A 21,527-nucleotide genomic window follows, 5' to 3' on the forward strand; every position below is an offset into this window, starting at 1 on the left:
CCTTAGCTACTTTCATAGCCTCTGCAGGATGCCAATTCTCTCAACCAATATTTACAGCAAATATGGGCTAGATGCTGAGGGGGCTAAAGGTTATCTCTGAGGTTATGCTCTTGTCCTAAGGTAACTCACAAAGTGCAGATGGCAGGGAAATAAATATAAAGCCAACTATATATAGATTCCATATGTTGTTAAAAGGATACGGCAAAAGTCCCAAGGAGCAAGGAATGGGACAGAAGAAACTGAGTTACTTTAGTCGTGAAAGATAAAGAGGATTTTGTTATGTGCAGATATTCTAAGCAGAAGGAAAGAAGAGAGAAGAAAGAGGGAATGCAGATAGATGTGATATATTTGGGGGGAAAATGGATGTGTATGGTTGGAAAATAGGGTGGGAACAAAGTATGGAAAGAGAACACAAGGCCAGATTGTGAATGATCTTGAATGCCCTACAAAGGACTTGAAGGAAATACCTTTTTGTATGTAGCTTCTTTCTTCTTCAGAAATATGACTTTTAGATACCTGGACAGCATTTTTATTTCAAAAATATATTAACAACTGAAGGCATAGAGATCTGTGAGTTCCTTGGGAAAGTTATATCCATTTTTTGGGGGGTATTGGTAGAAATAAGTGTTTATACCCTTGATTTGGGAAGCTTACTAGAAAACAACCTATTTTTAGGAAACAACAACTGTGAGAGAAGGCAGTTTTACCTGCTGGCTTTTTTCCTGCTCATTAAGAAATCTCATCTGTTTTTACTAGTAGTGTTAGACCTTCCTATGTGCACCCTAGGTTATAGATAGAAAAGGCTCAGGAAAAAGGCTAAATACCTGGGCATCTCTCCTAGGAATAAACGAATAAAGGCTCACAACTGAAGATCTCACTTCTCTTTTTTAGTTCTCACAGATTGATGGGCTGTGTTCTCATTAGTGCATGTTGTCTGGATCTGGCTTCTGCTATTTTAAACAACCCAAACCTGAAGAGCCTGGACCTTGGGAACAATGACTTGTAGGATGATGGAGTAAGAATTCTGTTTGAGGCTTTGAGACATCCAAACTGCAATATTCAGAGGCTTGGGTGAGTTCAGTTTTCCATTAGGAAAATGATACCTATTTGGTGGCTTATACAGATAGAAGAAATTTAGTATATGGAGAGACGATGAAAAATAAATGGGGCTAGAAGGTAAGTTATTCTCAGAAATGAGAATCTGCATTTCATATATATAGATCAGTATATTACATGTTTTTAGTATAGAAGCCATATTTCACATTTCTTTGTGTCCCCCTTAGTACTTTGGACAGGGTATGTATTAAGTAAATAGCACTTAATTTAGGTCTTCTATGTTCTGTCATCCTTAGATATTCCATCTGTCCTTGAATTAATTTTTCTTATTAAATCAAAGGTTTTACTAATCATTTTCTATCTGGAAAAATGCTGTCTATGGTCTGAAGGAGCTTGCAATCTAATAAAATCTCTTCCTATGTTCTGAGTACTTTTTATGTTCAATAATGTATTGTTTAGATTTTTATTTTCTTTTTAAATCTTGAACTGATTGATATTGGCTAGTACATTTTTACTTATACAGCATGAATTATTGACCTCTGGGTCAAGAATTTTGCTCTACATGTGGGAAGCCTAGACACTATGATACGACTTCCTGGCTCTTCCAAGAAAGTACTGCTTTTCTATGTTTCCATTGTCAATTTATATATGTATTTTTCACAATTATGATGTAACTTTGGGGTCTGAATTTTAATTTTATTCTGCTTGTAACCTATTAAGTTAGCCTATTACTGTTTAATGGATGCTGGCAGGAGATGTAGAATCCTATCAGAGACAGAGGACTTCATTACTCAGAGTAGAGCCCCATAAGCATTGGGCATGTTTGTGTCAGTTTCCTGAGTGCCCCAGGTCCCACAGGGTCGATGTGGAAGACTTGGATGGATGCCTCCACATGCAGTGGGTTGCATTCCAGGAGAGGAACACTGAGTTTGGGGAACTCACCATTTTATAGCAAGCAGAGAGCAAGCCTGCCCTTTGTCCTGGAGGGAGACATTTCTTCATCCCTCAAGGCTGCTCACTGCACACACATCCTAGGAAACAACCAGGTAAAGTATTGTCAGGGCCTTGCATTTTTGTCAGTACCATATGTGGGAGAGTGAAATATCCATGGAAGAATGTCTCCCCAAAATATCCAACACTTTTCTGACACAATACAGTCTTCGCTTCTGGTGAATTTTCACGTGGATAAGCCACTCCACTGGCCACTCTGATCAGTCTGACCAACAGAAGCTGGGACTAAATTTGTTCAGTTTGTCTCATGTGCCATTTAATTAAGGCCACTATCAACAGGACTCCAAGCACAGGATGAGGCCAAATTGCAGTATTGATTTAAACCATGCCCCAGGGTCCTGGGATCAGCAGCTGAGTAACAATGGGTCTGGTTTTCCATTACAACTCATGAAAGGGAATTTAGAATGACCTGCTGCTCTTGGTGTCATTGGCAGTAAATAAAGGAGGCCAAAGATGGGCCAAAAGCAACCCCTTCCCCATTAAAGAGCCATTCAGTGGTCTACACTTCCCCACATGCAAACACATAACCTGAAGGTGCACAGGTCGCTCCAGTGTGGGGTTTGTTGTTATATTTGATTTGGGTCACCATTACCTTGATTTGGTTATATCAGGTGGGCAGTGCCACTGAGTTACAACTGCTTTGTTTGCCATATGTGACATAACCCACAGCTGTTCCAAGCATCAAGAGAATTTTATGAATTTGTATCAGTCAGACTGAAACAAAGTCATACTGTGTCTATACACATGAGAGGGGTCCACGTTTGGGGTCTGCCATTGATGGCCTCAAGCACAACAGAATAGCTCAGGGCCTGCCATGTCTATGTGAGATTTTCCATTCTCATAACATGTGGACAGCATGACAACTGGGCAGTGGGTCAGGTTGCCAGCCGCAGCTGCTGCTTGACTCAAGCAGACCACATAATTATTTCTCCAGGCAGTAGTGTTGGATCTAGGGTGAAAAAGAGAGCCTTAGTTGTTCTCCCCGCCCCCTGAACCTCCCAGGTTCTAAGGTGTTCCTTCCCCAGGTATTAGTGTTGCTAGTCTTCCCCCCAGCCATGAAGTCAGTGTGTCCCATCCCAGTGTCTATAACTTCACTTCTTCTCTAATCATCTGCCACTGGCACCCAGGCCTTCAGTCCAGAGGACTCAGGTGGGAAAGGGACAAAAGCAGTTTTACAACATTTATAGAAACCCATTATATCCCACATCTTGGCTTGCAGGGGGAGTTGTCCAGCATTGTACTCAACCAAATGATCACTATCCTCATGACCTAGGGCCTTGTCAATCCAAAAGAGAATCCAGGGGCTTCCCTGGTGGCGCAGTGGTTGAGAGTCCGCCTGCCGATGCAGGGGACACGGGTTCCTGCCCTGGTCCGGGAAGATCCCACATGCCGCGGAGCGGCTGGGCCCGTGAGCCATGGCCGCTGAGCCTGCGCGTCCGGAGCCTGTTCTCCGCAACGGGGGAGGCCACAGCGGTGAGAGGCCCGCATACCTCAAAAAAAAAAAAAAAGAAGCCAGGTATCTGATCTGAATGAAGTTTGAATCCCAAAGGCCCTTTTTGGCTGGCCTGCCACCTGGAGGGTGTACCAATCAGGGTGGCCTGGAGTTGCTGTTAGGGAAAGAAAAGCATCATGCCAAGGAATGGTCAGGATACAATCCTGAAACTTCAAAATAGTTTTTTATAGAACCTTCTATCCCTTTCATCCTAATCATTACCTAGGAGGTGGCCAAAAAGAGATGAGCCATTTCAGGGGATAGCCACATTTAGTGACCAAACTGCCCCACTAAGGAATGTAGACCAGGAGTTGGTGAGGGAGGTACAGTCAGTAATCTTTTTGATTTAATTTTGAGGGCCTGGTCCAGAGATGTTTTGCATATCTGAAACTGTCTTAGTTTTCTATGAACTTGAATTGCAGCTTGGTTGTGTTCATCATATTTTGGTTATCCTCTCAGAGTTCTGCAGAGTCTGTTCCCTGCTAGCATTGACTCTAGTTGTAGAAAAGTCTGAAACCAGCTGATTTTTCCCCTTCAGTATCCTTACTGGTTAAAAAGAAATTTTTTTTTTTTGGCCTGTATGTCCTTAGAATTTCTTCTTTGGCCCAATAATTTGTCTTGTGTTGAATTTTCTTTATCAATATTTTTTCTCATATGCCATTTAAGTCTGAAGATTGTGCTCTTTTTTTTGTAGGGTTTCCTATCTTTAGATTCTGCTTATCTATTTGTCTAATTTTTTTTCAACATGCTTATGTTGGATCTCTTTTGTCTGTATTCCTTATCCGTAATTTTCTTTAATCTTTTAAAACTCATTCTTCTTTTGCTGGGTTTTTCTAACTCATCCCACATATTCCTAAGTGTATTTTTAGCAGTTGTGACTTCTTTTTGCTTCTTTTAATGTGACCTTCCTTCTATAATTTTTATTTTTCTCTTCTGTTACTTTTAAGCTCTGCCAAATTATATTTTAAACATTTTCTTTATAAAATATAAAATACAGAAAAATAAATAAAACTAATATTTTAAAAAAGCAAACATGTATATAATCACACTCAGATTAGGAAATTGAATTTTCCCAGTAAACTAAATTCCCCTCAATAATCCCTCCCAAATCACAGCCTCTCTCCTCTTCAAGCAGTAAACATCATCTTGACTTTTATAGCAGTAATTTATGTGTTTTCCTTTACAGTGGACCATAATATATGTAATCATAAACAATATACTTGAAGTTTGCTTGATTTTGAACTTTATATACAGGGAATCATACTTCATGTATTTTGTGTTATGATTTTCTTTTTGCTTAATGTTATGATTGTAGGAGTCATCCGGTTGTTTCATGTAGCTGTTTTTATTCATTTTTATTGCTGTAAAAGATTCCAGTGAATGACCATATGATAAACTATTGCTATCCTAAAAAAATAGACTGCCAGGTATTTCTCTGGCAAAAATAGGTTTTTTCGGGATCAGCAGAGAATTGTAATTTGGGGACTGTAACCATGATGAGCCATGTGCAAGTCTCCACATGGCAAGGAAAGGAGAATGCGTTTATAGAGAGGAAAAGGAAGCTGGAAGGGCTACAGTAAACTAAGAGTCCATGGCTTTTCACTGGCTAAGTCCTTGCCAGGCAAGTCCTTCTTCCAGTTGGGCTCTGCTATCTTTGCAGGGTGTGAGAGCTCCCTCTTCTGGTCTCCCAGCTCTATTTAATTGAGGTTTCTGTTTATTAGCTCTCCTCTACTATAGAACCATTCTATTATTGGTGGGCTTTTGGGTTGTTTTCATTTTTTTTCTTTAATGATTAGTGCTGCTATGAGTATTTTAATACATAAATTGTGAGATGTGTACACATTTATCTAGGGTAAATAATTGAGTGGAATTGTTATATCGTGGGGAAAATCCCCAAGGATTGTACCAATTTATTCTACCACTGGCAGTGTGTAAGAGTTCCTGTTGCACTCTATTCTTGTCAATTTTGTCAGACTCAATTGTTTAAATTTTAGCCAGTCGGGTGTGGTTTTAGCATATGGTTGTGTAGGACTGGATTTATTTCTTCCTTGAACTTTGTAGAAATTTCTGGTGAAGCTATATGATCTGGAGTTCCCTTTTTGTGGAGAGTTTTTTGACTTCTCACTCAATTTTTAAATAATTATATATTTATGTAGATTTTCTCTTACTGAGTAATTTTTGGTAAGTGATATTATTCCTGTGATTTTATCCATTTCAGCTGAATTTTAAAACATACTGGCAAGTGTCTAGTATTATTATATTATTATCTGCTTAATTTCTAAATCATCTCTAGTGTTTAGATAGCTAGTCATGTTTCATATTTTCTTCTTCTCCAACAGGCTTCAGGTTATGATTTTCCTTCAAATCACTGCATTAACTTCACCAGACAAGTTTTGATATTATCTGTAGTGTTTTCTTATTTTGAGTCTAAAATAGTTAACTTCCCTTATGATTTTTTCTTCAACCCATGGATTATTCTAAAGTGTACTCCTTAATTTTCAAACATAAGAGGGGTTTCTTATTATCTTTTTATATTTAATCTCTAGCACTGTAGTTTGAGAACATACTATGCATGATTTCAATTTTTAAAAATTCGTTGACATTTGTTTCATGGCCCAGTTTTTATATGTGTTCCAAAGTGTACTTAAAAAGAATATGAAGAGTTGTGGGTTGCAGTATTTTGTATCAGTTAAGATTGTTAATTCTGTTGTTCAAATCATCTGGTATTTTTAGTGAGTTTTTTCCAGATAATTCGATTATTGTGAAAAATATATTAAAATCTCTGTTATAATTACAGATTTGTGTATTTCACTTTGTAGTTCTGATAGTTTTTATTTTCTATATTTTGGGACTTTTATTAGAGACTGCAAATTTAGAATGATTATGTTTCCTGATGAATTCTTGATAACCTTTTATGTTTTATAATGCTTTTAACCCTAAGGTTTATTTTGTGTGATATTTATGTACCTTGTGTCATAATTAGTGATATTGTTGCTCCACCACATTAATGTGTATTCCATGTGGGCAGTAACTGAAAAATATGTTTAGATACTCAGCACTTACATAGGCACTCAAATGTTGAATGGCTAGATAAACAGAAGGTGAAAATTAAAATTAGTTGGTAGGGGGGATCATCGGGTCCAAAAGGTTGAGTTTAACATACTTCATCAGTTCATGGTATTATGTATATATTTTTTAATTTATTTTTTTATTGAAATATAGTTGATTTGCAGTGTTGTATTAATTTCTGCAGTGCAGCAAAGTGACTCAATTATACACATATATGCATTCCTTTTTGTGTTCTTTTCCATTATGATTTATCCCAGGATACTGAATATAGTTCCCTGTGCTATACAGTAGGACGTTGTTGTTTATCCATTCTATATGTAATAGTTTGCATCTACTAACCCAGAACTCCCAGTCCCTCCCTCTCCCACCCTCCCTCCCCTTGGCAACCACAAGTCTGTTCTCTATGTCTGTGAGTCTGTTTCTATTTTGTAGATAGGTTAATTTGTGCCATATTTTAGATTCTGCATATAAGTGATATCATATGGTACTTGTCTTTCTCTTTCTGACTTAGTTCACTTAGTATGACAATCTCTAGGTCCATCCGTGTTGCTTCACATGGCATTATTTCATTCTCTTTTATGGCTGAGTAGTATTCCATTGTATATATATACCACATCTTCTTTATCCATTCATCTGTCGATGGACATTTAGGTTGCTTCCATGTCTTGGCTATTGTAAATAGTGCTACTATGAACATAGGGGTACATGTATCTTTTTGAATTATACTTTTGTCTGGATATATGCCCAGGAGTGGGATTGCTGGATCATATGGTAATTCTAATTTTAGTTTTCTGAGGACCCTCTCTACTGTTTTCCATAGTAGCTCACCAATTTACACTCCCAAACCAACAGCGTAGGAGGCTTCCCTTTTCTCCACACTCTCTTCAGCATTTGTTATGTGTAGAGTTTCTAATGATGGCCATTCTGACTAGTGTGAGGTGGAACCTCACTGTAGTTTTGATTTGCATTTCTCTAATAATTAGCCATGATGAGCATCTTTTCATGTGCCTATTGGCCATCTGTATGTCTTCTTTGGACAGGTGTCTATTCAGGTCTTCTGCCCATTTTTCGATTGGGTTGTTTATTTTTTTTGTTGTTGAGTTGTATGAGCTGTTCATATATTTTGGAAATTAAGCCCTTGGTCACATCGTTTGCAAATATTTTCTCCCATTCCATAGGTTGTCTTTTCATTTTTTTATGGTTTCCTTTGCTGTGCAAGAGCTTGTAAGTTTGATTAGGTCCCATTTGTTTATTTTTGTTTATATTTCTATTGCCTTGGGAGATTGACCTAAGAAAACATTGGTACGATTTATGTCAGAGAATATTTTGCCTATGATCTCTTCTAGGAGTTTTATAGTGTCTTTTATATATTTACGTCTTTAAGCTATTTTGAGTCTATCTTTGTGCATGGTGTGAGGATATGTTCTAACTTCATTGATTTTACATACAGCTGTCCAACTTTCCCAGCACCACTTGCTGAAAAGACCATCTTTTTCTCATTTTATATTCTTGCCCCCTTTGTCGAAGATTGACTGTAGGTGTGTGGGTTTATTTCTGGGCTCTCTTTTCTGTTCCATGGATCCAGTTCATGGTATTATATTGTCTTTGGTTTATCCAAGGGCCTTCTATCAGCTATTGGTTGGTTGATTAGTTGGTTAATTTATATCCATTAACCATGTCCCCTTCTCACCTATAGGCAACTTACCTAATGTGTTTGAAATATGCCATAGAACTATATGTACCTTATAAAAGGTGCAATGTTATTTTTAGATGTATGAATTTTTTGCATAAATGGCATGGTGCTATTTATATACCTTACCTTTTTTTCCCCTTAATTTCTTTAAAATACACAGGACATTTAAAAATATATATTAAAAAAATTTCTTTTTCATATTATTTTTCATTGTGGTTTATCACAGAATATTGAATATAGTTCCCTGTGCTATACAGTAGGACCTTGTTGTTTATCCATTCTATATGTAATAGTTTGTATCTGCTAATCCCAAACTCCCAATCCAACCGTCCCCCACCTCCCCTCCCCCTTGGCAACCAAAGACTGTTCTCCATGTCTGTGAGTCTGTTTCTCTTTTGTAGGTAAGTTCATTTGTGTCATATTTTATATTCCCCATATAAGTGATATCATATGGTATTTCTTTCTCTTTCTGGCTTACTTCACTTAGTATGATAATCTCTGGGTCCAACCATGTTGCTGCAAATGGCATTATTTCATTCTTTTTTATGGCCGAATAATATTCCATTGTATATATGTACCACATCTTCTTTATCCATTCCTCTGTCGATGGACATTTAGGTTGTTTCCATGTCTTCGTTATTGTATATCTTGCCTTTTAACACTCAGTACCATATTTCTAAAATCTACTTATGTTGCTATATTTTTAATCCTATCCAAGGATTCAGTTGCTTCATAGTTTTCCTTAGTGTGCTTCCACATCTTATTTATTCCCTGGACCATAATTATGAATTTGTAATTCATGATATAGGAAGGGATATATTCAACCCATAAATATCTAGAAATAATGAATATCATACTTATATTCCTTGACTTTACCCTATTTGTGCTCATTTTTTAAGCTTCTGGAGTTATCCCACACTCCCAGCCCACAGATCTCTTGTGTGCATGCTCTCTGTCATGGGATAAAGTTCATTTTATCTTTAGTCTCTCTTCCCTGCAGGTTGGAACACTGTGGTTTTACCTCTCTCTGTTATCAGGATCTCTCCTCTACTCTTAGAAGCGACCAAAAACTGATAAAAATAAGCCTGACCCTGAATAACTTAGAGCATGAAGGAATTATCAAGTTATGTGAAGTCTTGAGGTCTCCTGAATGTAAACTACAGGTTCTAGGGTAAGTCTTCATTGGCTTCTCAGTGGAAAAGTTTCCTGGAATGAGACATTTGGGGAGCTGCTCGTTAATGGCAAGACTCAGCATCAACCTGATTGTGGATCCTTGGGTGTTTTCCAGGCCTTTATTTGTTTTTCTCCCATAGAACACTGAATTTCAAGAGATGTACTGTAGCATAGTAAAGAGCCGAGAACTCTAGAGCCAGATTACGAGAGTTTGGACTCTGGCCCTGCCACTTACTAGATATTTGAACTTGCACTAGTCTCCAGTCTCTCTGTGTTTTGGTTTCTATATCTGTAAAATGGGTGGGATGATAATATATACCCATAGCATTATTGTGAGAATGGATCACCTGAGTCCATATAGGCAGTATTTAGAACAGTGGCTAGCATATAATAAACAATTTAAAAAAAAAGGGGGTGGTGCAGAAATTCCCTAGTGGTCCAATAGTTAGGACTCTGTGCTTCTGCTGCAGGGGACCCGGGTTCGATCCTACAAGCCACGCAGCATGGCCGAAAAAAAAACCCCCAACAACAAAAACAAAAACAACAAACGTATGTGTTAGCTGTTTTCATAATCATGATGAGTAGAAGTACTTTGCTTGAATGGGAAAAGGCTCTTGGCAGATCCTTTAAAATGTAATCTATTTTCTCTTTCTCTTTTATACTCCACTTTCCTTCAACTGCTGTGTTTCCCTCAGTGTATCCCTGTTTTCTTTCCCACTACCCAGCCATGTTAATATTCTCTCTCTACTGACAGGTGTTTTCCCCCCTGAAAATAATTCTCCAGAGAAAGTAGAGGGCTGTGGGAAAATTGAGAGGTGTTTTTGTGGCAAGAAGAGGTGTTCCCTTGTCTTCTCATTGTGCAAAGAGGCATTTGATGAGGAAGCCCAGAAGCTTCTGGAAGCTGTGGGGAGTAGCAATCCATGCCTAGTCATTAAGCAGGACTGTAATGATCATGAGGAAGAAGATGGTTCCTGGTGGCAGTGTTTCTGATTTGAAGAACCTGATGTTCTTTAACAAAGTAAAATAAAGACCTCGGAGTGACAAGGCCCAGGGCTCTTAGCTTTAGATACTCCATGCCCAGACATACTGCATGTGATGTCTGTCAGATATAGTTTAGTCACTTACCTGTAAAATGTCTGTTCTACTTCACACGGGAGCTAAGAGGCTAAAATAAAATGGAAAACACAAAGCTCTGTGAAAGGTGTAACATGTTAACTGAATGCAGAGTTTAAGAATTCAGATGTGAGAAGCTTAGAAATGAGACTAGAGAATGGGACCAGGGAAGATTATGCTAAAGCATCTTGTTTTCCTTTCTGTCCATTCCTGCCGCCATGGCTCTCTTCACAGCCTCGCCATCTGAGGCATGTTTTACTGAATGCTTCTCCATGTGTGTTCTTGGGACCATTCGGGTCAAAATCACTTGGGCGTTTTCTTAAAATGCAGATTTCTGAGCCCCATACCAGACTTACTGATTCAGAATATCTGGGTGAGGTCCTAGAAACTGGCATTTTAAATAATTTCCCAGGCAATTCTTCAGTACATTAATATTTAAGAATCAATAGAAATGGGAGTCCATTTCTGCAGTGAACATTTTCTGTAGCCTATTGTGAAGATAAAAGGCAATAAAAAGATTATTGGGGTTAGGGCTAAAAACAGATTCCTCCCTTTGGCAGAAACTCGGCACAATAAAATTTTCTGTGGAAGAATGTTTTGGTTATTTATTGCCATGTAACAAACCATCCCAAAACATAGTGGCTTAAAACAATAACCACTCTGTTATATCTCATTACTGGATGAATTAGAATCCAGAAAGGGCTCAGCTCAGCATTTCTTATGCTCCACATGACATCACCTGGAGTCCCTTGGTGGTATTCAGTTGACAGCCAGGTTGCTCTAGAAGCCTGAAGAGGACTTCAGTCACATGCCTGGTGCCTTGGAGAGGATGCATGGCTGGCAGGCTGGGTTGGGCTGGGCCCCTCTTCCCTCCAGCCTTAGTGCTCTCCAACAGGGAAGATGGAATCCTTTGATGGAGGTTCAGGGCTTGAAGAGGTCAAGTGGAAGTTGCCAATTCTCTTAAAAGCTAGGCCCAGAACTGGCATAAAGTCATTTCTCTCTTACTCCATTGATCAAAACAGTCCAGGCCAGCCTAGATTCAAGGGCAATCACTTGTTGATGGGAATAGTGTTAGAGAATTTGTGGCATTCTTTAGTCCACCACAAACTCTTATTCATTTTGTTCTCCCTCTCTGTAGGAGATAAGAAAGCCTCTTAGCTGGTATAATAGCTCCTGAGTCCATGTAGCAGGGGTGGAGACAGGAGTGAACCATGGCAGTTAGAAGGGGCAGATGACAATCAGGTGAGAATTTACAAGTAATGTTACTGGAACTGATAGCCACACAGAACAGTGATACGGCTGACATTTGGCAGAGATGATACCTAGAGAAGGGTCAGTATGAGGTTAACTCCCAGTGATGACAGTCCTGCTGGCTAGAGAAAGCTAGTCTTGGGCTGTTGTAACAAACACAGAAAAGAAAATATGCATCAGAGAAGTGGCATTCCTTTCACAGGGCAGCCCTGAGCTGCAGTGAGCATCTTATCCTTCATAAACAACAGGATTTCCAAGCTGCCCAAATAAAACTCCAACCAAGGAGTTGATAAATGCTTCTTCTTGTGAGCAGCTTGCGGGATCTTAGTTCCCTGACCAGGGTTGGACCAGCGATTGAACTCCAGCCCATGGCAGTGAAAGCGCCAAGTCCTAACCACTGGACTGCCAGGGAATTCCCAATACATGCTTCTTGTCAAGGGGATTTCTAACAAATTTTCAGATAAAGGAAAATTCTTTTGCTTTTTAAACTAAATTTCAGAGCATTACAGAGGAAGATAACTTTTCTATTTCATTTTATAAGGTTAGAAAAACTTCGATAATAGAACTTACAAAGATAAATTTACAATTGAATGTCACTTATGAATATATATGCAAAGATCAAATATATTTGAAAATTAATTCTAACAGTTAAAATATACCATGATTATTATGATTTATAACAGAAGTACAAGAGAGGACAAGTATTAGTTGACTGATGGAGAAAGACCAAATAACCACATTAATATATTATACGTTGAAAAGGCATTTAATAAAATTTAGTCTTTTTGGTCAGGTACTTCCATAACATAAGGACTGTTTACCCTGAGCTAAAAATATACTAGAAGCAATGCCACTTACATTTTGAAAACATGCCTGGTATCACTGCTATCAGGTAACCCATGGCCAGGATTAGGGTGAGGCAAGTGAGGCACTTATTCTCAGGGTCGTGCAAGTTCAGGGTCACACACCGTCTTTATTTAAATTTTTAATATTTGGTTATCATGGATATTTTTGCACTAATTTTGATTTTTAAAAATATTCCCTAAAATATTATTTATCTTGATTACTGAATTTTTTTGGCATCTCCTCAAATTTGTGCATCAGGCAAACCACTCCCCTCATCCTAAACAGAGCTCTGTGTTAGGGATGGTTTGCAATTTTATCAATAAATAGTGTAGTTAAAAAGTCAAATAGGATAGTCAAAGAATCAAACAGAGTGGTCAAAACAAATGTTGGATTTGTTGATTCTTTACATTTTGTCTGTTTTCATTTTATAAATTTATTTTGTAAATTCTTTATCATTTCTGCTATCTTTGAATTTTCGTCAGTATGCTAACTTCTTAAGTTAGATTCTTATTGACTTCCAACCTTTTCTTTTATTACAAGCATTAGGACTATAAATTCCCTTCTATTTACATTTTAGCTGAATTCCCATGCTTGACCATGGAGTCTTTTTTGTTTATTGAAGTACAGTTGATTTACAACATTATATAAGTTTCAAGTGTACAACATAGTGATTCACTATTTTTTTTTTTTTTTTTTTTTTGTGGTACGCGGGCCTCTCACTGTTGTGGCCTCTCCCGTTGCGGAGCACAGGCTCCGGACGCGCAGGCTCAGCAGCCATGGCTCACGGGCCCAGCCGCTCCGCGGCATATGGGATCCTCCCAGACCGGGGCACGAACCCGTATCCCCTGCATCGGCAGGCGGACTCTCAACCACTGCGCCACCAGGGAGGCCCTTGATTCACTATTTTTAAAGGTTATACTTCATTTATAGTTATTATAAAATATTGGCTATATTGTTGTACAATATATCCATGTAGCTTATTTATTTTATACATAGTAGTTTGTACATCTTAATTCCCTGCCCCTATATTGCCCCTCCCTTCTTCTCTCTCTCCCCACTGATAACCACTACTTCGTTCTCTGTATCTTTGAGTCTCTTTCTTTTTAGTTATATTCACTAGTTTTATTTTTTAGATTTTACATATGTGATATCATACAGTATTTGTCTTTCTCTCTCTGACTTTTTTCACTAAGCATAATACCCTCCAAGTCCATCCAGTATATGGAATATTTTAATTAGCATTCATGTCCAAATATTTTGATTTACATGAATTTTTTTTTCTGTGACCCACATTTCACATAGAAGTGTGCTTGTACATTTCCAAACTTAGGCATTTTTTTTAACATCTTTATTGGAGTATAATTGCTTTACAATGGTGTGTTAGTTTCTGCTTTATAACAAAGTGAATCAGCTATACATATACATATTTCCCCATATCTCATCCCTCTTGCGTCTCCCTCCCTCCCACCCTATCCCACCCCTCTAGGTGGTCACAAAGCACCAAGCTGATCTCCCTGTGCTATGCGGCTGCTTCCCACTAGCTAGCTATTTTACATTTGGTAGTGTATATATGTCCATGCCACTCTCTCACTTCGTCCCAGCTTACCCTTTCCCCTCCCTGTGTCCTCAAGTCCATTCTCTACATGTGTGTCTTTATTCCTGTCCTGCCCCTAGGTTCTTCATGGCCTTTTTTTTTTTTTTTTAAGATTCCATATATATATGTTAGCATATGGTATTTGTTCTTCTCTTTCTGACTTACTTCACTCTGTATGACAGACTCTAGGTCCATCCACCTCACTACAAATAACTCAGTTTTGTTTCTTTTTATGGCTGAGTAATATTCCATTGTATATATGAGTCATAACTTCTTTATCCATTCATCTGTTGATGGACACTCAGGTTGCTTCCATGTCCTGGCTATTGTAAATAGAGCTGCACTGAACATTGTGGTACATGACTCTTTTTGAACTATGGTTTTCTCAGGGTATACGCCCAGTAGTGGGATTGCTGGGTCATATGGTAGTTCTATTTTTAGTTTTTTAAGGAACCTCCATACTGTTCTCCATAGTGGCTGTATCGATTTACATTCCCACCAACAGTGCAAGAGGGTTCCCTTTTCTCCACACTCTCTCCAGCATTTATTATTTGTAGATTTTTTGATGATGGCCATTTTGACTGGTGTGAGGTGATACCTCATTGTAGTTTTGATTTGCATTTCTCTAATGATTAGTGATGTTGAGCATCCTTTCATGTGTTTGTTGGCAATCTGTATATCTTCTTTGGAGAAATGTCTATTTAGGTCTTCTGCCCATTTTTGGATTGGGTTGTTTGTTTTCTTTATATTGAGTTGCATGGGAGGCATTTTTAAAGTTACCTTTTTGTAATTGTTTTTAACCTAATAGAGTTCAGATAATGTGAAAATGTTTTTTGAAATTAGTTAAAATATAATTCATGGCCTAGTATATAATCAATTTTCTATGTGTGTTTGAAAAGAATATGTATTTTCCCATGACTGAGTGTGTGCACATGTGTATATATCCATTAAATCAAGCTTTTTAATTATGCAGTTCAAATCATCTTGTACTAATTTTTGTTGCTCAATCTATAAATTATTGCGAACATTTTCCTTAAATCTTTTAATATGATGGAAAAGTTTTATTTTTTTCTTATAGTTCTTTAAAATTTTCCTTTAGATATTTTGAGGCTATGGTATTGGGTAAATGTGGTAGAAGTATGTCACAGGCAGCTTTGAGCTCACATGCTTTCAGCTTAACAACCAAGGGGAAAAGATCTTTTTTATTCCCCTGCTTTAGTTTAAAATGTCTTCCAAAGACTCTAATTGGTCCATTGTGGATCCAGTGATGCAGTTAAATAATTTTTGAGGATTTCAAATCATGGCTCTTTCTAAATCATGGCCCTTTGGTTATACAAATGCAAAATGAACTCTTGTCAAAGAACATTATCAATTCATTAGTAAGGGAACCAGTGAGATGCAGGTTTACAAAGCATTTGACGAACAAGTGTTTATATATCCATCATGAATAGCATTTAAAAATTTTTTTATTTTATTTTGGAGTATAGTTGATTTACAATGTTGTGTTAATTTCAGGTGTATAGCACAGTGATTCAGTTATAAATATACATATATCTATTCTTTTTCAGATTCTTTTCCCATATAGGTTATTACAGAGTATTGAGTAGAGTTTCCTGTGCTATTACAGTAGGTCCTCTTTGATTATCTATTTCATATACAGTAGTGTATATATGTTAATCCCAACCTCCTACTTTATCCCTCCCCTCCACCTTTCCCCTTTGGTAACCATAAGTTTGTTTGCGAAGCCTGTGAGTCTGTTTCTATTTTGTAAATAAGTTCATTTGTATCAATTTTTTTTTAGATTCCACATATAAGTGATATCATATGATATTTGTCTGACTTACTTCACTTAGTATGATAATCTCTAGGTCCATCTATGTTGCTGCAAATGGCATTATTTCATTCTTTTTTATGACTAATATTCCATTGTATATATGTACCACATCTTTTTTATCTATTCATCTGTTGATGGACATTTAGATTGCTTCCATGTCTTGGCTCTTGTGAATAGTGCTGCACTGAACATTGGAGTGCAAGTATCTTTTTGAAGTATAGTTTTCTCTGGATATATGCACAGGAGTGGGATTGCAGGATCATATAGTAACTCTATTTTTAGTTTTTTAAGAAACCTACATTCTGTTCTCCTTAGTGACTGTACCAATTTACATTCCCATCAACAGTGTAGGAGGGTTCCCTTTTCTCCACACTCTCTCCAGCATTTGCTTGTAGAATGAAAGGCATTTTTTTAAAAGTTAGAATAACATCGTAAGGTAAATACAAAACTGATTAATGTCCTACAAGGCAATAAATGATAAACTTTGGGATTATCTTTTCCATCACAGAGGAAATTTGCACTGATCGAGGACAAGAATTATTTGCATTGCTATCAGGTCTCTGTAAGATAATCTTTACCCTTACAAAGTTGTGAATCTTCTGATCAATAGAATTGAGAGTCAGAGAACTGTTAAAACATAAGCAGAGGCAAATCAAAAATTTTAAGAGTTTATTTAAACAAAAAACTAAATAGGGCAGTGCCAAACCAGAAATGGTTAGGAGCACTCCACCGGACAGGAGCTAAGGGAAAGGCTTTTATAGAGAAGAGGCAGATGCAAAACTGGAAAATTACTTGATTGGCTAAAGCTTAAGCATTTTCCTTTCTGGAAAAGCCTAGTTGGCTGTGATTGGTTGTCCTTAGGTTTCGATTTTTTAACCTTGAGGCATGTATAGGTTTATGTTTTGGTTTGTTTAGTAGGCCGCTAAGGTATTAGAACCAACTCAGTCTATTGGCCTCCTTGTTTAACTAATCTGACATAAAGATACACAACCCTAGAAAATCAGATAATCCCCAGTCTGCTAGACAATGCCTAGAACTACAGTGAAAGGACACTCAGTAATACCAATAATACCTTTTGCCTATTTTTAAGTTTTAGATGATTTTTCTTAACAATGCTCACCTCTTAGAACAGTGGATCTCAACTCTGGTTGGTGATTTGGCCACCAAGGGGACATTTTTGGTTGTCACAAGTGAGGGTTGCTCCTGGCATCAAGTTGTGTTCCACACCTCAAGTGAATCTGAAATCAAAGGATTTGGGATTTAGTCCTGTTACTATCAGTTACAAGTTCTGTGATGTTGGCAGATATTTAGTATTTTCACACTTCGAGTTATCTATAAAATGGAGGCTAAAAAAATATTTATGTCTCATTAACATTCTTTATTCTTAGCTGGAGAGAAAATGAACTTTGGGTTGAAGGAGGAGGGAGAAGGTCTGAAGGACAACCATCTATACCCTACTGTGATACTGTGATTTATAATAAAATAAATTTTAGTCTTTTTCCACAGTTCCTGGCTCATGGCTCCCAAAACCCTTAGAATTTCCTCATTGATAAGAACAATGGGAGCATCTTTTGTTCTAATATTTCATCTTTTGTCCTCAGTTTCTGAAATAGCTTTAGAGCCATACAGGTGAAAAGGGTAATCCATAACAAGCCCTTTCAGCCACACCTGAGTTGTTTCTGAAGTGACAGTGGGAAAGCCCTTATGGATGGTGGAGCTGGTTGCCAGGGGAATCAACCAATTAAAGGGGTAGGTGTAGAGGTTGAATCAATCACCAATGGCCAGTGATTTAATCAATCATGCCTATATAATGGAGCCTCCATAAAAACCCAAAAGGGAGGGATCTGGAGAACTTCCAGGATGGTAACCAGAATGCATCCGCCTGCCAGGCCTCAAACTCCTTGGGGACAGAAGCTCTTGCTGTGCAGGACCTGGCCCTGTGTATCTCTTCATCTGGCTCTTCATTCATATTCTTTACTGTCATTTGTAATAAACCAGTAATCTAGTAAGTAAACTACTTTCCTGAGTTCTGTAAGCCACTGTAGCAAATTAACTGAACCTCAGGAAGGGGTCTGAGGTCCTCGGGTTTATAGCCAGTTGGTCAAACACACAGGTAGCAACTTGGACTTATGACTGGCATCTGATGTGGGGGCAGTCTTGTGGGACTGAGCCTTTAACCTATTGGATCTGATGCTATCTCCAGGTAGATAGTGTCAGAATTGAGTTAAATTTGTGGGGCACCAGGTCATTGTCTGAGGCGAATGGAGTTAATTGCTTCATGGTGTAGGAAAAAAACACATATCATACCTTGTATCATAAGCACATTTAAGAGTGAAAGAGAAAATTATAATGGATAACTAGGTTGAAAAGATTTCTCTTTCTAGTCTCCTGCTACGGTTTCTTTAAGGTCATTATTTCCTGTCTGGTCTCCTGGTTTCTCATACTGCATTCTACTCTATATCGTCTACACTGCTTTCAATGTAGTTTTCTTTAAAAACAAAACAAAAACCGTATTGAAGTCTCTTTTCCCCCTCCTTCCACCACTAATGATTACATTCAGCCTCATCTTTTGACCCCTAAACACAATGTAAACCTTTGACAACATTACTTTCAAACAGAATAACACTCTAAACTTTCAGTTTATCATTTTGTGTGTTTTCTTATGCATATATTGTTCCTTCTAATATTTTTCTTTTCCTTCCTTAGTCTTCATTTCTTTATTTTGTAGATCATCACAGAACCTCTACCAGAAAATAAATATCCTTCTTTAAGGGTAGAGGAAACGGTGAAAATGAACAGGTTCCTTTATAGCAACAGAGGGAAGAAAGACTATTGTTAGTACTTTTGTCTTTCAGATGTAATCAATTTTTTAATTCAACAGCCACCTTTACTGTTTGTCATCACCTCAGAATCTCTTTCACCTAGTACAATGCCTGCCTTAATATCAGATGTTCAAGAAATATTCTTTGAATGAGAGAGTAAGTGAATGTTACTAGAGCTGGACCAAATTCTTCGTATTCAAAAGGCTGCATAATTTGGTTCAGCTTTCCAATGTGTCACTCTCCCCTCTCACTAAACAATGTAATTTCTTCCCAATTCCTTGTATGTTCCAAGTGTTTCACCACTGGTCCTTTGTGCAGGTGATCCTCTCTGCCTACTCTGCTCTTCCACTCTTCATAGATCTGGCTGTGGACCATCCTTTAAATATTATCTCCTCCGGGAGGTTGAGCGCTCTATCGTAAGTACCACCCTCTCCCCTTTTCCTAACAATGCATCGCTGTTTCTTCCTTTCCTAGCACTAACACAAAGATTTCCTTATTTTATTTCTTTCTGTCTGTCTTCCTGACCACAACCTAAGTTCAATGAGGGCGGAAACCATGGTTCTCTGGTTCACTGTTGTCTCATTAACATAAACCCAAGTGTGGTAGAAAGGGGCTTGTTATGAATAACAAGACATTCCTTTCACCTTTATGGCTCTGGAGCTATTTCAGAAACCCATGACAAAAAACAAATATTAAAAATTTCCCATTGCTCTCATTGCTTAGGAAATTCCAAGGGTTTTAGGAGCTGTGAGCCAGGAACCATGGACCAAGACAAAAATATATATTTGTTATAAATCACAGTATCACATCTATTGAACTGTGTATCTAAAAATGCTTAAGGTGGTAAATTCTATGTTAAGTGTATTTTACCACAATTTAAAAAATTAAATTAAGAAAAAAAAAGAGAGGGTGCCCAAGCCTCAGACTAACTGGGAAGCTCCCTCCTCGCTGTCAAGGAGTTTGTGGCATGGTATAGAGTCGTGAGATCACTCTGTGTGTCTGGATGGTTGGATCAGAACTCAGTCCCTGAAGATACTGGGGACAGATTCAGGGGCCCAGGCTACAGGCACTGGTGCTGCTTCCAGAGAAATTCCCCTGACCTTCCTAGTAGGAAAGATGGGGATCTCATTCAATTGATTTAGGGATTTCTACCCTGAGGAGATAGGGACCTTCAAGACGATTTCTCGTGTTCTGCAACTCACCCTTGTCAGGGCATAGCCCTTTGCGGAGATTTTTTTTGTTTTTACTTTTTAGAGTGAGGAGTGTGATTCTTTTTTATTTTTCTTGAAATGTCATCTCTATTCCCTGATGGTAATACATTTTGTCATCTTGGAGCTCCTCTGCCCCCTAAGTCTCCATCTAGGGTACTGTGGCCCAGTTACTCTCTTGGAGGATACTGGTGCCAGTGTAGCCAGTGAAAGACTCCATAGGGAATGCCCCCACCCCCCTGCCTGGTTCTAGCTCCTTTGGTGGACCCTTCCTTGTTCACTGGTATTCGTACCTTCATTCATCATTCAAATCTACTACAGTTTGCTGCCAGTAGTTGTACAAGGATTGAAAAATAGTATGAGACCTTCTTTTTCATGGGTACATGGGGGACAGTGGGTAAACACACAAAGTACTCATCTATTTAATGCCTTTTATCATTTCAGTTATTATAATTATTACTTTAAAAGATTTCAAAATGAGCGGCCCAGACCACGAGTGTAGAATTTACAAAGACCATGTATGTCAGAACCTCTTCATTGTAGTTGCTCTGTAGTTGGCCAGGCAGAAATTTGGGGACCCCATTTGCAGCTGGCATCTGAAGTGAGAGCAGTTTTGTTGGAACTGAGGCCTTAAGCTGCACAGTCTGTGCTAACTCTAGGTACATAGCGTCAGAAATGAGTTGAATTACAGGACACCCAGTTGGTGTCAGAGAATTGAGGATTGTTGTTGGAAAATGACATACCATCTCTCCCTGATTACCACAATAGATTCCAGGGCAACTACCAATTTGGGAATTCCTACAATCCCCCTCAGGTTCTAAAATTCTCTAGTATGACTCACAGAACTAAGGAAAGTGCTATACTTATGATTATAGTTTATTATAAAGGATACAAATGAACAGCCAGATGAAGAGCAAGTTGAGGGTGGGGAGGAGTGGATTCACAGAGCTTCCATTCCCCTTCCAAGTGCATGATCCTCCCAGCACATCCTGTGTTCACCAACCCAGACGTTCCCTGAACTCTGTTGTTTAGGGTTTTTACATGGGGTTTTATTTCATAGGCAGGATTGATTAAATCATTGGCCATTAGTGATTGAATTCAATCTTCAGCCCCCTCCCCAGAGGCCAGGTTCTAACCCTCTAATCTCATGGCTGGTTCCTCTGGTGACCAGTCCCCATCCTGAAGCTCTCTAGGTGCCCCGTTAGGAGTTTCCTCAGGTGTGGTGGAAAGGGTCTCATTATGGACAATAAAAGACACTCCTGTCACTCAGGAAATTGCAAGGGTTTTAGACAAAGACCAGATAAATGTTTTTTGTTGTACCATAGGCTACCCCCTGGTCTTTGACAATGGATCCCTTATAGCAAA

The 21,527-nt window shown here is 38.3% G+C and overlaps 1 protein-coding gene across 1 annotated transcript in view; it reads left to right on the forward strand.

Moving 5' to 3' along the window:
- NLRP14 (NLR family pyrin domain containing 14) overlaps positions 1-21,527 on the forward strand; it is a gene marked incomplete at both ends in the record, with an annotated part of 31,241 nt that overhangs the window by 6,850 nt on the left and 2,864 nt on the right. The window contains 4 exon segments of the mRNA XM_079707808.1: positions 892-1,003; positions 1,007-1,071; positions 9,322-9,492; positions 10,331-10,468. Coding sequence (XP_079563934.1) covers positions 892-1,003; positions 1,007-1,071; positions 9,322-9,492; positions 10,331-10,468 — 486 coding nt within the window.

This window comes from Hyperoodon ampullatus, assembly GCF_949752795.1.
Source record: "Hyperoodon ampullatus genome assembly, chromosome: 7".
Classification (NCBI taxonomy): Eukaryota; Metazoa; Chordata; class Mammalia; order Artiodactyla; family Ziphiidae; genus Hyperoodon; species Hyperoodon ampullatus.